General features: G+C 47.5%; 1 protein-coding gene and 1 pseudogene across 2 annotated transcripts; one reads left to right on the top strand and one right to left on the bottom strand.

Annotated features, from left to right (window-relative positions):
* Window positions 1-2,709: 2,709 nt before the first annotated feature.
* On the top strand, window positions 2,710-3,465 carry LOC129041664 (GTPase IMAP family member 5-like; annotated as a pseudogene).
* Window positions 3,466-6,885: 3,420 nt separating this feature from the next.
* GIMAP5 (GTPase, IMAP family member 5) lies at window positions 6,886-13,089 on the bottom strand. Of its 2 annotated transcripts, none has more exons than XM_054495848.2 (3): window positions 12,815-13,089; window positions 9,602-9,650; window positions 6,886-8,285 (listed from the first exon to the last, which is right to left on the bottom strand). In XM_054495848.2, the coding sequence occupies exons 2-3, from the start codon at window positions 9,642-9,644 to the stop codon at window positions 7,405-7,407; spliced, it is 924 nt and encodes a 307-aa protein (XP_054351823.1). In that variant the 5' UTR covers window positions 9,645-9,650; window positions 12,815-13,089; the 3' UTR covers window positions 6,886-7,404. The 2 variants fall into 2 exon arrangements, with proteins under 2 accessions (XP_054351823.1, XP_054351822.1); XM_054495847.2 differs by lacking the exon at window positions 12,815-13,089 and adding an exon at window positions 10,023-11,034.
* Window positions 13,090-15,253: the final 2,164 nt, after the last annotated feature.

Below are 15,253 nucleotides of genomic sequence, written 5' to 3'. Positions count from 1 at the left end.
TAGTAGCAAAGCCTGAGAAGTCATTCTTCTCTGGTGCCTGGGTGGATTTTCTACCTGAGCACTGGACATAGAAGGTAGAAGGAAAGGTATGGAGGGAACAACGCAGGGAGGTGAGGGGGCTTGATGAGAAGTGCCCCTGGGGTAGTGAGGTCCGAGTCTGTTTGAGGTAGGAATAGGGAAGCACCAATCCTCCTCTGTAGCATAAGGCATTGATCTGAGCCCAACAAATCAGTTCGTCTCTCCAATTACTGGATGTACATGCCCCTACTCCCCACCCCTAACCCGGACCCATGACAATCTCCTACTCTTGGGGTAAACAACCCATCCTGGTGTGTCTGGGACTTTTCCAGTTCAGCATTGAAAGTCCTTCAATCAGGGAATCCTCTCAGACCTGGGCCAACCAGGATGGTTGGTCACCCTTTGCACCACCATCGCCATGGAAACGTAGGGGAGAATTTCTTTTGTGAGTTTATCGAAGGTGGATGCTTTGCTGCGCACACTTTAGTTTGGGTACCAGCCCTGAGACCCTAAAAGTGGACAAGAACCCATGACAGCCAGATGTTCAGTTGCAAATGACTGCTGACATTCTTGATCTGGGAGGACAGCATCCATCAGGCTTCCCTGCCTTCCATTCACTGCCTCCCATTAGTTAAATACAGGTGCTGGGAAACGCAGGCGTGTGGCGCATTTTGGAGCTGTCTGCATGTTAAATACAGGTGCTGGGAAACGCAGGCGTGTGGCGCATTTTGGAGCTGTCTGCATGTTAAATACAGGTGCTGGGAAACGCAGGCGTGTGGCGCATTTTGGAGCTGTCTGCATGTTAAATACAGGTGCTGGGAAACGCAGGCGTGTGGCGCATTTTGGAGCTGTCTGTATGTTAAATACAGGTGCTGGGAAACGCAGGCGTGTGGCGCATTTTGGAGCTGTCTGTATGTTAAATACAGGTGCTGGGAAACGCAGGCGTGTGGCGCATTTTTGGGCTGCCTGTATGTTAAATACAGGTGTGGCGCATTTTTGGGCTGCCTGTATGTTAAATACAGGTGCTGGGAAATGTAGGCATGTGGCGCATTTTGGAGCTGTCTGCATGTTAAATACAGGTGCTGGGAAACGCAGCCGTGTGGCGCATTTTGGAGCTGTCTGTATGTTAAATACAGGTGCTGGGAAACGCAGGAATGTGGCGCATTTTGGAGCTGTCTGCATGTTAAATACAGGTGCTGGGAAACGCAGGCATGTGGCGCATTTTGGAGCTGTCTGCATGTTAAATACAGGTGCTGGGAAACGCAGGCATGTGGCGCATTTTGGAGCTGTCTGCATGTTAAATACAGGTGCTGGGAAACGCAGGCATGTGGCGCATTTTGGAGCTGTCTGCATGTTAAATACAGGTGCTGGGAAACGCAGGCATGTGGCGCATTTTGGAGCTGTCTGCATGTTAAATACAGGTGCTGGGAAACGCAGGCATGTGGCGCATTTTGGAGCTGTCTGCATGTTAAATACAGGTGCTGGGAAACGCAGGCATGTGGCGCATTTTGGAGCTGTCTGCATGTTAAATACAGGTGCTGGGAAACGCAGGCATGTGGCGCATTTTGGAGCTGTCTGCATGTAAAATACAGGTGCTGGGAAACGCAGGCGTGTGGCGCATTTTGGAGCTGTCTGCATGTTAAATACAGGTGCTGGGAAACGCAAGCATGTGGCGCATTTTGGAGCTGTCTGCATGTTAAATACAGGTGCTGGGAAATGCAAGCATGTGGTGCATTTTGGAGCTGTCTGCATGTTAAATACATGTGCTGGGAAATGCAGGCATGTGGTGCATTTTGGGGGTGTCTGTATGTTCTTTAGCAGGAAGTCCAGGCTACTGCTGAGAATATCTGAAGTCAGCAGACCTGGTGTTAATCTCAGCTCATCCCTTAAATAATGTGTGACCTCAGCAGGGTTTTCTTTTCTTGCGTCAATTTCCTCATGTGTAAAATGTGATGCTTTGTGTTGATTATCGCATCTGCCTCCAGTGTGAACAATCCATGTATGGTTTCCCCTCTAGGACAAAATAGAAGGGCTTCGAATGGGTGGAGAATGTGCCTTCTGCACAGGCAAGGGAACTGCACTTAGTGAAGTTCTTATAAAGGTCAAGGGTTGTAGACTCAGAACTGGGGGGCAAACTTCCCACCTGGCAGTGAAAGGCACAAGACTATATTCACCCACGACAAGGAAAACACATTTTTCCCCCAGAAATACAGCACATTAAGCTGTTAGCTGCCATCTTCTTTTCAGTGAGGACAAGATTTTCCAAATAAAACTCTGCGATCGTGAAAAATCGAGATCAGCCAGGGATGGGAGAGGAAGAAAACATGAGACGGACCTTGCAGTGGCCGAGGAAACGACCTCCTGCCGGCCCCAGCCCAGGCCCTAAGGGTGGGAAGTGCATCGAGGGAAGGCCAGAAAGGGGCAGAGCTCAGCAGTCCCAAAGGGAAAGAGCCCTGGAGCTCTGGCCAGCTGGGTAATCCCACAAACACTGTGTGAGTCCCTCTATTCTCTGTATGTGGGGTCAGGTGATGGGAGCGGGGCTATGGGGTCCTCACTGACCCAGGGTGCCAGTGCCTCTGGATGCCTTTGCCTTCTGTCTTTTGGCACCTCCTCCTCAGAATGCAGATTTTACACACTCACTCTTCACCCGCTCTCACAGGCTGAGAAGAAGGCAGGTTGGCTCCAGGATCACTGCTGCTGCTGATCCTCCTGGTGGGCAAAACAGGCTGTGGGAAAAGCACCACAGGGAACAGCATCCTTGGCCAGCCTGTGTTTGAGTGCAAGCTGGGGGCCCAGTCAGTAACCAGGACCTGCCAGGTGGAGACATGGAACAGGAGGAAAGTCCTGGTGGTCGACACGCTCTCCATCTTTGAGTCCAGACTCAACAGCTGTACAAGAACATCGAGGACTGCTACCTGCTCTCTGCCCTGGGGCCCCATGTGCTGCTTCTGGTGTTCCAGCTGGGTGTTTCACTGCTCAGGACACAGTGGCCATCAGGAAGGTGAAGGAGGTTTTTGGGGCAGGGCCGTGAGACATGTGGTCATCCTCTTCACCCACAAAGGGGACTTAGGGAGCAAGGCCCTGGATGACTATGTAGCAAACATGGACAACCTCAGCCTGAAGGACCTGGTGCAGGAATGTGAGAGGAGGTACCGTGCCTTCAACAACCGGGCCGCTGGGGAGGAGCAGAGGCAGCAGCGGGCAGAGCTCCTGGCTGTGATCGAGAGACTGGGGAGGGAGCGAAAGGGCTCCTTCCACAGCAACGACCTCTTCCTGGATGCCCAGCTGCTCCAGAGAGGCAGGGCTGGGGCCTGCCAAGAAGACTACAGGCAGTACCTGGCCAAGGTGGAACGGTAGGTGGAGAAGCAGAGGTGAGAGCTGAGGGAGGACGAGAGTAACTGGCCATGCAAGGTGCTCCCCAGAGTCAAACACCAGATGCTTTCTTAGATTGTCATGTCTGCCTTTTTATTACATGTGGTTTGATTGTTCTTGCCATTTTAATGAACTTGTGTATCACTTGTGGACACTGAGCATTTTAGGTGATTTCTACAGCCTGCCTTTTTTCTTTCTCAGAGTTGTCACATCTGTTTATGTGTGTACAGCACTTTGCTTGCTTTTTACAGAATTTCACTCCCAATTTATCTTCCTTGCATCAGACATATCATCAATTTTCCATCCAGTGCTTTTAGATAAATAAAATATTGGCTGGGTGTGGTGGCTCACTCCTGTAATCCTAGCACTTTGGGAGGCCAAGGCGGATAAATAAAATATTGGCTGGGTGTGGTGGCTCACTCCTGTAATCCTAGCACTTTGGGAGGCCAAGGCGGGCGGATCACTTGAGGTCAGGAGTTCGAGACCAACCTGGCCAACATGGTGAAACTCTGTCTCACTAAAAATACAAAAATTAGCAGGAAAATCGCTTGAACCATGAGGTGGAGGTTGTAGTGAGCTGAGATCTAGCCACTGCACTCCAGCCTGGGCAACAGAGACTCTGTCTCAAAAAAAAAAAAAAAGAAAAAAAAGAAAGAAAAATGAGTTGTTTTTTTTTTAAATTGTGAGTGTAAATCATAAACTGGCTGGGTACAGCTATGGAATATTTGGGGGCTTGCAGGAAGAAAGGTGCTTGGCTATGATGCTCTGAGAATGTCTAACCCTGGGCCCTGCTTTCTGCATTCCTGATGTCCAGGGGAGAAATGTGCTACGTGAAAAGCTGCTGGCAGAATTCCTTACTTTATTCATAGATATGCTCAGATTTATTTGCAGGTTGAAAAGGTGATGCCCTGCCCCCACCTCAGAGAGCAAGGATGGTGAGATCCATCTGCTGAACCAAGCAGAGGACCCTAGAGGTGTGGAGAAGGCTGGAGGAGAAGGGGCTGGACTTGAGGGAAAGAGAGCAAGGGGTTGCTGTGGCCAGATGGGGCCTGCCTTGGAGAAAGCAAGGAGAGCAGCTGGGAAATGCAGGACCTGGGATGTCCTGGAGTAGGACTTTTAAGGGCCAGAGAGCAGAAAACCTGGGCTCAGCAGACTATATGGTAGATGTCCCAGCTACTTATCTCACCTTTGCCACATAGACAAAGACCACTATGGATAAGATTGTAAGTGATGTGCAAGGCTGTGTCCCCTAGAACTTCATGAGCACTGCATTCTGAATTTCATGCAGTTTTCATGTGTGAAGATGAAATGTTATTTTTCTTCTGATTTCTTCAACCATTTAGAAATGTAAATACCCTTCTTAGATCATAGCTGTACAAAACAGGTGGCGGGCCAGATTTGGGCCGAGGGCTGTCCTCTGTTTCACTGATTTCCTGTTGTTGGCCGGGCTGAACTGCAATGTGATATCTCTAACCCCAAACTCAGTACCATCCAGGACAGTGGCGTGTGATGTCCGTGGGAATTTGAGGAAAGGGTGGTGTTCCCCATCTCAAGCAGCAAAGAGAAGGCAGACATGGGGCTCAAGTATGGGCAGATTGGGAATTCAGTGGAAACAGGTAATCAGATGAAGAGGAAGTCCCTGGGTCCCTCCACCACACCTTCTTCTTTGTGTTTGGTAAGGGAGACCTGCAGCCGTCCCAGACAGGCCACGGCTGGATGGGCAAGTGACTACTCTGGGGTGAGTCTGAGGTGCTCAGCTGTGATGCCCCTTAGCAGCATCCTCCAGCACTGCTGCTGGCAATGAAGCTCCATGTCTGGCTCCATGGCACTGACTCCTGCATCGTCTGGCACAGAACTGATTCCAAACATGTGCAGGGAGTGTGTTGTGTGCCAGCTCCCCAAACCCTGGGAACCCTCAGTTCTCAGACTGAGGACCACCTCCTCAATTCAGTGTTCCCAAACTGCTCCAACTGAGCTTGACTTACTTAATTCAGTCCACCTTCACAGACATTTATGACGTGAGTACTGAGGGTCAGGGCCAATGCCTGGCACCAGGAGTGTAAGATAAAAAATAACAGGCTTCTGCTCCCCAGGAGGGACAGTGGGGTGGAGGGATGAAAGCACATAAAAGTGGGGCTGTAGGAGAAGGTTTCTTTTGGAAGCAATGTCAGCAAGAAGGAGACCACGGCAGGCTCTGCAGTGGCTTCCTAGAAGGGGTGATGCTAAGCTGACTGGGAACATCCTTGCCTCTTGGGGGAAGTCACTGGAGGCTGAGGGACACGTGATTAAGGAAGGGGATGGGAGTCAGCACACAGGAGGAGGGGTGCACAGGGGGCTGGGGCTGGGTGGGGATGGGGGATCTGGGCCTCATTCTTAGGATTCAAGGGTGCCTCCTGGAATCCTCCCTGGAGGCTTCTGGGCAGGTTGGTGTGTCTTGGGAAAATCAGGTGGCAGCTGGATTGTATGAGTATAAGCCTGGGGACGGGGATAACATTTGGAGGAAATTAGCACCTGCACTCCAGCAGTAGCAGTGGGGATGGACAGGACAGATTCCAGAGAGGTGAGGAGGTGCCCTGCGGTGTGGTCTCTGATGGCAACATCGGGAGGGAACTCACCTCTATCCTGGATGACTCTTTGAAATGTGGCTCCCTTCACTGCAGCAGCCCTGCAGAGGAGGAGTGGGCTGAGCCAAGGGAGACGAAGACTGCATGTAAGTGTGGTGACCTTGAAGCCTCTGGAAACTGGTCCAGTAGATGTTGTCTGGGCTCTCCCTCCCTCCAGGGAGGCACTCTTGATTGACATAGCCATGATCTTAAGAAAGCATTACAGAGCGGCACTGCCAGAGTAGCTTCCTTCCAGTGTGGGGATGGTCCATTCCTGGGTCGTCCAGTCCACACTCCCTCTACTAACAAGGAATCACTTTCATGGTGAGCAGGATTGCCTGGTACCCAGTCAACAACCTGTCCCCCACCCCAACCCTGTGGACATTGACTTCCAAAGAAATAGAGCTGGAGAGTTGATCCAAGGACATTTTACAGTGGAGAAGGAGAAAGAGTTTGGTTAACCTTTCTCATGTGTGAACATTTGCCAAAGTGATTCCTTGCAGAGCATTGAAATGTGAGCTGTGTTTCTTTTGGGCCCCTGGCCAAACTGAGAAGAAAGCACAGAGAAAGCCCTGCGTACAGGGCACCCCATTTCCTTGACCCTCTCCCACTCCCATTCGTCAATGCAATCCATCCATCTGAAAGTGTTTTGCTTTACTCAGAGTTCAGGGAATGTCCACCATGTGGCAGGCACTTCAGTAGGAGCAGGAGGTTCTTCCTAATTTTAGGAACAAGAAAGCCAACCCTGTTCCTTTATTCTAGATGCCACTTGCTCAAAGGAAGCATGTGGACTGGGAAGTTCCAACAGATTGAAAGGATAAAAAAGAATGTGGAGAAATTTTCATTACTTCGAATGTTTTAAAATACAGGTAAAAGAGACCTGGAGCTCAAATAGCTTAAATAAGTAGGAAATTTATTGGCTAACACAACTGGAAATGCAGAGATAGGGCAGGCTGCAGGGCTGGTGGCTCAGGGCTCAGGTGGCCCCAACTCTCTGTGCTGCTCTGAGGCACTGCCTTCAATCTCAGGTTGGCAGCACAAAGCTGCTGACAGTCCCAGTGTCATGCCCAGACCCCACAATGCCAGGGACGAAGACAGGTTCTATCTAAGGAGAGACCTTCCATCCCCACCTCTGTGGACTTTTACTCACTTCTCATGGATCTGCATGGGATCTCAGGCCCGTTCCTGAAGCAGTTGTTGGCAGACAGAGTGGAATAGTGTTTACAGCAGGCAGGCAGCCTTGGAGTGGAGGCACACAACTCCAAGTCTATCAGGAAGAAGGGGAAATGGGAGCTGCACAGACAGCAAGCAGCGTGCTCCACAGACCACGAGGATGTGAGTCTGAATTGGTGATTATTAGAACAATGACTCCATGGGGTGATACGTTAGAAGTGCTGCAGGGTCCAGAGATTTAAATGTAATGAAAGATGAACAGAAAAATAATGAAAAAAAGTATGCTGCACAACAACAGAAAAACAAAAATCTCATAATGCAAAAGCATCAAGTGTTTGACTCTGAGAAGCGCCTTGTATGCCCAGTTACTCTCGTTCTCCCTCAGCTCTTGCCTGTGCTTCTCCACCTGCCATTCCACTTTGGCCTGGTACTGCCTGTAGTCTTCCTGGCAGGCCCCAGCTCCAGTTCTTTGGAGCAGCTGGGCATCCAAGAAGAGGTCATTGCTGTGGAAGGAGCCCTCTCGCTCCCTCCCCAGCCTCTCGATCACAGCCAGGAGCTCTGCCTGCTGCTGCCTCTGCTCCTCCACAGAGCCCCAGTTGTTGAAGGCACAGTACCTCCTCTCACACTCCCGCACCAGGTCTTTCAGGCTACAGTTGTCCGTGTTTGCTACATAGTCATCCAGGGCCTGGCCCCCTAAGTCCTCTTTGTGGGTGAAGAGGATGACCACATGTCTCATGGCCCCTGCCCCAAAGACCTCTTTCACCTTCCTGATGGCCACTGTGTCCTGAGCAGTGAAACGCCCCAGCTGGATCACCAGAAGCAGGATGTGGGGCCCCGGGGCAGAGAGCAGGTAGCAGTCCCCAATGTTCTTGTACAGCTCTTGGGTATCAGCCTGTGACTCAAAGATGGAGGGCGTGTCAACCACCAGGACTTTCCTCCCTTTCCATATTCCTGTTTTCACCTGGCACGTCCTGGTCACTGACTGGGCCCTCAGCTTGGACTCAAACACGGGCTGGCCAAGGATGCTGTTCCCTGTGGCACTTTTCCCGCAGCCTGTTTTGCCCACTAGGATAATCCTCAATGCTGGTGGTGTTGCAGACAAGTTATCTTCTGATCTACCTGTAGAAAAAGAAGTCTTGTATCTTACTAAGTTAATGATTCTTAAGACTGTTAGGTCATTGTTCATGGTTATCTCATGAAAGCTATGAACCTCCTCCCCAGAATGACAGACATATTTATGTGTATATAAAAGTGTGCATACAACTATGGGTGAATCTTGAATGTAGAAAGCCCCATTGGAAGCCCATGCTTGGATCCACAGCCCGGAGTTAGAACTGTTGCATTAAGGGGATGCTTTAAGCACTTCATCTGGATTGTGGCAAATAGAGCTTTCCTGAGAGAAAATGGTCCTTGTGTTTTCCCCTGTGTGGTGTTTAGGCCAGCTCCATGGAGAATTATTAGAAGGAGGCAGGGGATGAGTAGTTACAAGTGAGAAAATCCAATTACTTCTCTTTCACCCACACATTTCCAGGCACACTTGTATAGACACACTCCACACATTCATCCAAGTCTTGAGGTGAACTCAAGACTACAACCTATGTCATCTCAATTTCAAACATTTCACTCCCTATCCAGAGAGCACAGACCCAGGCACAGGCAGCTGACCCCCGGCAGAGGGTCACTATAGATCTGCCAGTGGAGACCTCTTGAGGTTGTAGTTAATGTTAGGGCAGCGTCTGGGAGATGACCCTAGGGTGGATGGCTCAAAAAGGTGGAAGATAAGCTCAATAGAAGCATGTGTGTTGAAAAGCTCATCTATGTGGCTGATTGAAGCACACAAAATTATAGCAGAAGTGGTGTTGGAGAGGGTGACACTGTGGCAGGAGCGAAAATCTTCAAGGCATGAAGAGGGGAGAACCTGTGGATTTCTAGAGCCCAAATGAATTCAAAGTGCATTTTAGGATCTTAAAAATCTATTATTTTATTTCTCCCACTCTGGGTTGGTTCTTCCTTTTCTTAAGTTATTCTGTTGTGTTTTGTAGCAAGCACAATGACTAAATCCCTATGGGGACCTTTTTTTTTTTTGAGCTGTCAGCAGACAAAGAAAGAGAAAACATATTCACCACTTGCTTCCAGACCCTTCAACCTATGACTTGGTTTCCTTTCCACATTTCCCACATACCTGATGCAGGGAGAGCATCACACTATGGTGTGTGTGTGTGTGTGTGTGTGTGTGTGATGGTTTGATCACACACACACAATGATAGTTGCCTTTATCTTCTTCATTTAAAATGCAACACAATGATAGTTGCCTTTATCTTCTTCATTTAAAATGAATGGGTTTCTGCCACTGTGTTTTAGGTGGGGGTAGGTGGGGAGAGAATTGTGATTCTCCCAAGTGTCTGGGGCTCTTGAGAACTTCAAGACTTTCTTACCTTCAGCCATAGTTCCATATTTGCCCTTCTGGAATCCTCCCATTTTCTCCTGGAATAAAAACAGGAAAAGGATAAAAAGCAGATGTACATATGGGAGCTGGTAGAGCCTGAGAGCACCTCAATTCAGACATCTAAGAATAATCATTCTCAAATGAGCCATTTCCATCACTAATTTCTAACTCATACTTTACTTTGAAACATCTGTAAATGACTTTAAACGAAGCAGGTGATGTTCGATGTTAGGTTATGCTGAAATAGTGCACGGTTGCTTCCCTCCCCTCAAATTACAGAAGATCAGAATTTCAAAGCAAATCAGGTGATTACCTCCCCCAACCAGAAAGGCATGAAATGGAGAAAGCATTCTTCTATGGAACAAAGAGTAGGCATTTAAAAAAGTTGAAATTAAAGTAAGCAAACTTACCAAAATAGAGAAAAAATATTGCCTTGCTGTAAATAAGATTGGTTTATTTGAAGTAGTGGACATTTCCAGTCCCAGAAAGTCTTTGTGTCAAATGGACATTCCAGCGGCGGAGAGTAAATTACAAGGTACTGTCCAGTGGGAAGGTGGAAGTGGGGATCAGGGACACGAAGAACTGACGTGAGAGGAAATGGTGCAGGGGGACCGGTATGACCGCCTTCCCACCCTGACGGTTGGTGGAGAGGAGGTAGTGAGGTGATTGAAGAGAAAGAATCAACTTCAGGCCGATTCAAGAACAACTCATTTCCTGCTCCGGGTTTCCAGCATTGTGCAACAGTATTGGGGATGTACATTTTCCACCTGACTGGATATTGCCAAATATGACTCCCAGGGAGTCGAGTTAACTCCTATTTGCACCACCCATTTATAAGAAGTCCCCAAATCTTCACAGGCACTTGGTAATATTACACTTTTAATTTCCTGTCATCCTTATGGGCATAAATAAGGATGTCTTAATTGGCTTAAACTTACATTTTACTGATTATCATTAAATTAAAAGCAGTTTTCATGGTTTTATTTGCTATTTCGGTTATTTATAAACTTCAATTTTTAATAACTTCTGTGATTTCTATCTTTTCCACATTTTTCTATTCATTCAGTGGATTTTCTTGGCCTTCTTTAGGTCAAGCAATCTATTTTTATATTATCAATGTATTAAGACAGCTTCCTGCCTCCCTCCCTTTCCCTTCTTTCTTTTCTTCCTCCTTTCCTCTTTACCCTCCCCTCCCTCCTTTCTTTCTTTTTCTTAAGCCCAGAGAAGAGCATTTTCCTCTCTCCCACACCCTGTTCTCGTTTCTGGTAAATTATGCTTCTGGCTTTTGCTAAAATGGCACCAGTTCCCTGACATCCTCTCTACTTTAGATGACGTTTTCTGAGGTTTGGAATCAACATAATGATGTGGTAACGGTCAAGATGACGGTGGTAATGATATTGATTATGAACATCATAATTGTAATAAACCTCTGTGAATACATTTATAATGTTCAAAGTTATTTCATCCTTCTTATTTTAATTGCTCTCTCAAATTCCCTGTGATGTGATCAAGACTGGTCTTAAAATTTCTATTGAAATGCAAGGAAACTGAGCATTAAATGACCTGCCAAAGGTCACATATTTACAATGGAGCTAGCATCAGGAAATGGCTCCTTTTGCTGTGTATTGCCCTTGATTCCACAGGCGGAAAAAGAGACTTTTCCAAAAAAGTCAACAAACCTCTTGGAACATGTGTACAATGCTGCCACTCCCTGGTCAGGAGACAAATTAATTGGACAGCTAGAAGCCTACCCTAAAACCAACACACAGAATTTTATTGCAAAATCTTGAGTGCATTTCTTATAAAAGGTTATTCAAAAATAAAATTGCTGGTGGCAGGAGTTTCTCTGAATTGAGGTCTTTTCTTTTAAAACAGCCAATTGCCTGTCACAAAAGCCAGTCAAACTATGTTATGTTAGCCAATGAACAGCAACAATAGCTCTCCCAATCCAAGCTTTCTGAGTGGATCAGGCTGCACTGAGGAATATATTTTTTGGCAGATATTCACAAATAACAAAGTGTTCACAGGTGAGTCAGAAAGGATACTGATGGCAATGCTAAAATGAGTCGTGGAGAAGATTATGAAAGAACTGAATACAGCGTGGTGGACACATCGCAGGCTTGAAGGAATGTGATACGTGTTGGTCTACAGGGCAGACAAAAGTGGAGGAATTGAGAATGAAGACAGGTGTTTTCTCCAAAGGAAAAATTTTACTAATCGTCCCACAAAAGAGACCAAAGTTCATGAGAGATTGGAAGGCAGTGTGCAAGCAAGACAGTAGCAGCCTCTGGCAAGCTGGTGGGAGGGTCTGGCTCAGGGAAAAGGGTGAAGCAAACGAACAAAATGCACATTCCAATTTTAAAATTGCATGAACCTGATTTTACCATGAGAAGAGCTTATTTTAGCAAATCACAAGAAAGCAGCCTCTTCCATACTATTTTAGAAAAGATCAAACCACTTCTTGTCTTCTTTGTTCATAAGTATTTCCTTCACCCACCTGCCCCAGCTCATATATTTCCAGGTATTGGAATCATGTGTTTTGCGGTTTGGTGTGCATCCTGCAGGGTGTCATAGGGAAAATGTGGGGCATCTAGGGGAGCATGGGGTAGTTTTCAGAAGTTGAAAGTCACAAGACAAGGTCCACTCAGGGGTCTTGTTTGGAACATGAGGCTCCTGAGGTGGGAAAATATCCCACATTTGCCCTGGGGAGCCCTAAGAATCCATCCTCAGCTCCCAGGCTTGTCTGAGACATGGTGCGTGTCTGGCTGGTCTGGGACAGGAGAAATTAGGAGGGTAAAATTGAGAAGAATGCCCCGACATGCTAGGGGAGATGGGGGAAAGCCTATCACCCTCTGGGAGCTTCAGTTCTCCCATCTGTCCCACTGATGACAGGATCAATGCAGCCTTACTCCCTGAGAGTTTCATGGAGATTGAGTTGGCTAAGTAATGGGCAATGGGGCAGCAAAGCCCGCTGTCCTGGGACTGGGCTGTGAGTGCACGCACAGATTCTTCAGGCTGTGCTCCACCAGCTGTGCACCTGCTGATGCCCGCAACACTCACCACCATTGCCCCGTTTTACTGACCAGGGAACCCAGAAGTGAGGGGATCTGTGCAAGGTCATGTCAGAAATGAACAGCTGTGACCAAACTGTGATCCTTCCAATTCCCAAAGTCTCTGTGAGCATAAACCCAGTTCTCCTTACCAGAAATGGCTGTTGTGCCCTGTCCTCCAGGGTGGCAGTCACTGAGGCTCTGGCCGGCTGGTCCTCTCTCAAGAAGGTGAAGTGGCAGCAGAGAGAGCCCTGCTCTGTGGTCTGTATGTGGGGAGGCTGTTCACAGGGCTGAGGGAGGTTGAGCAGATGCAGTTAAGGAGGAGCCACGTGCTGGAGCTGAAAGCTCCATGACTCAGCTGCATAAAAAGAAAAGTAGAGATTATGGAGTGTGCCCCCCACACCTCTGCGGACTAGGACACCCTGGTGTTGGCTGGAAACTGATTGGGAACAAGACCCTGAAAACCAGCCGAATGCAGCGATGTGCTGCTTCCTTAACGGGTCACTTCCTGTCATGAGCCTGCCCTGGGACAGTGTGCCCCGTCCCATTTCCTTTTTTTTTTTTTTTTTTTACTGTTCTAAGCAAGCAGTATTTGGAAGAAGGAGATATGAAGGGAATTACAGACTCTCCCACTTCCAAGTTCAGAAAAGGCCCCTGGTGACTGGAAAGTTCTGGGCAGCAGCTGCTGCCCTCAGCACCCATCACTGGGGCACCTGCTCCTCCCAGCACTCTTGGGCCCCTTCTCACAGGCTCTGCTTCTGGAAAGTTTCTGCTAACCAGGATCAGAAAGGCACTCTGGTCCACAGAGTACCAGAACAAGCCCTTTCAGGGTTTGACTCTGGGCTCGTGACTGACCCCGGTAAGCTGTCTGGCACGTGATGGAGCCCACTCTGTGGGGACATTGTGGAGTCTACGTGTCAGTTTATCTGGTAAGGGTTGAAAGCAGGGTGATAGAACCTCTATTTTTGAACTGATTGCCATTTAAGGCTAGAGCAGTGGACATAAACCTGATTGCCATTTAAGGTTAGAGCAGTGGACATAAAGCAATTATGAGATGGAGAACCCAGTGGGACTTAGGCGGAGGGCCATCATGGCCCAGAGAATCCCCATATCCTTCTCTGATGACATGTGAAGTGGGGCTTACAGTCATGTGGTAACAATTGTCTAAGACTTGATGGGTAAAACAATTTTAAACAATCTCCTGCCAGCCCAGAAAACCTCTCCACAGAGGCAGAAGAGAAAGAAAACAATTTTATTATTGAATGTCCATTGAACCAGAATGTGATCTGGATCCCAGACAATCCAGGAAGAGATTGCAAAGACGGAGAGGGATGTCACCTGGTCATATAGCCAGGCAGGTGCCACCCATTACACACATGTTCTCAAGTTAAACTGTAACTAGTCCTCAAGTAAGAGGACTTGACAGCACCCTTTGCCTTACATAGTTCATCCTAAATTCACTCAGTAATCATCTATGTTAGCTAATTGTCTTTCCAGAGGAAAAGTAAACTTCTCATATCCTCTACGGCAAGAGAAAGATTTGCAGCTCAGAAAGGTGCTGGCAGATGTCAGGCTCCTACCTAAGTTAAGTCAGGCTCCTAAATTAGGCCCCTATTTTCACACAGAGACTGGGAGGTGGGGACGCTACCTTCCTTGATGTTTGCATTTCAAAGGGCTTCCAGATGCTCTACAGACAGCCCTGGGCTGTCAAACAGCTTTTAAAAAGATTTGCATTAGGTAGAGAAAGAATTCACACTTAGAAGGTTTCTAAAGAAAATGCTCTAAGAAGGGAGGGGTAATTCTTTTCCACTTTGTTTTTTCCCCAGAAAAGAGAATTCACGTTTTCTCCTTATTTTTTATTTTTATTTGCCCTTACACTTTTAAATTCTTCAAGGACTTTCAACCTAGTCAGCACTCATAATTTGTGTGAATTGAGCAGAGCAGGGCAGGAAGTGGGCTGTAATCTGACCAGGATTTCACCCTTGTTAGAAAGGGACCAGGTACTCTCCCAGCACCTGCCTGGAATCTCTCAAAAACTTGACGGACAGAGTTCACATCAAAATCTTATAAACAGTGAGGGGCACCCATGCTAACCATTCCCATCAATGTAGCAAATTCACTTAATTCTGGTGACATCTTCAAACTCCTTCTCTTCTTTCCTTTTAGTTTGAACTATTTCCAAACATTATTTTTATCCACTTAACTGGGTGCTCTGGCACCCCAGCTAAGGACTGATTTTCTGCTTTGAGTTCTGTTCTCTAAGTCTTATCTCTTCTTCTCTAGCAGTTCCCAGGCTCCTCTTATGGCTCAAAGAGACCCCAGGGAGTCAATGATGAAATGTGTTAACTGGTCTCTATCCGTTTTCTGGGTGAGATCGTGGGCTTTTTACAGGCCAGGGACTGTCTTTAGGTCAGGATCTTGCTAGAACTTAGCCCTAGGAAGTGCTCAAAAATACTTACTGAGTAAATGAGTAAAACATACGACTTAAATGCTCTAACTCTTCCCTCATGTCCCCTTTTGTAGTTACATTTAGTGCTAGAAGAATAATCTTAGGTAGCTACTTTCGGAAAGTAGGATTGTAGAAATTCGTA

This window comes from Pongo pygmaeus, chromosome 6 (assembly GCF_028885625.2).
Source record: "Pongo pygmaeus isolate AG05252 chromosome 6, NHGRI_mPonPyg2-v2.0_pri, whole genome shotgun sequence".
NCBI lineage: Eukaryota > Metazoa > Chordata > Mammalia > Primates > Hominidae > Pongo > Pongo pygmaeus.
The sequence above is the reverse complement of the archived record's forward strand: the minus strand, read 5'-3'. Positions and strand labels throughout refer to the sequence as shown.

Excerpts from the sequence above, each read along its gene's own strand:
- GIMAP5 (XM_054495847.2), bottom strand. The coding sequence starts at position 10,085 with ATGTCCACTACTTCAAATAAACCAATCTTATTTACAGCAAGGCAATAT. Across the intron at positions 9,651-10,022 it reads AATATTTTTTCTCTATTTTG|GAGAAAATGGGAGGATTCCA; the intron begins GTAAGTTTGCTT and ends TTTTTATTCCAG. Across the intron at positions 8,286-9,601 it reads ATATGGAACTATGGCTGAAG|GTAGATCAGAAGATAACTTG; the intron begins GTAAGAAAGTCT and ends CTTTTTCTACAG.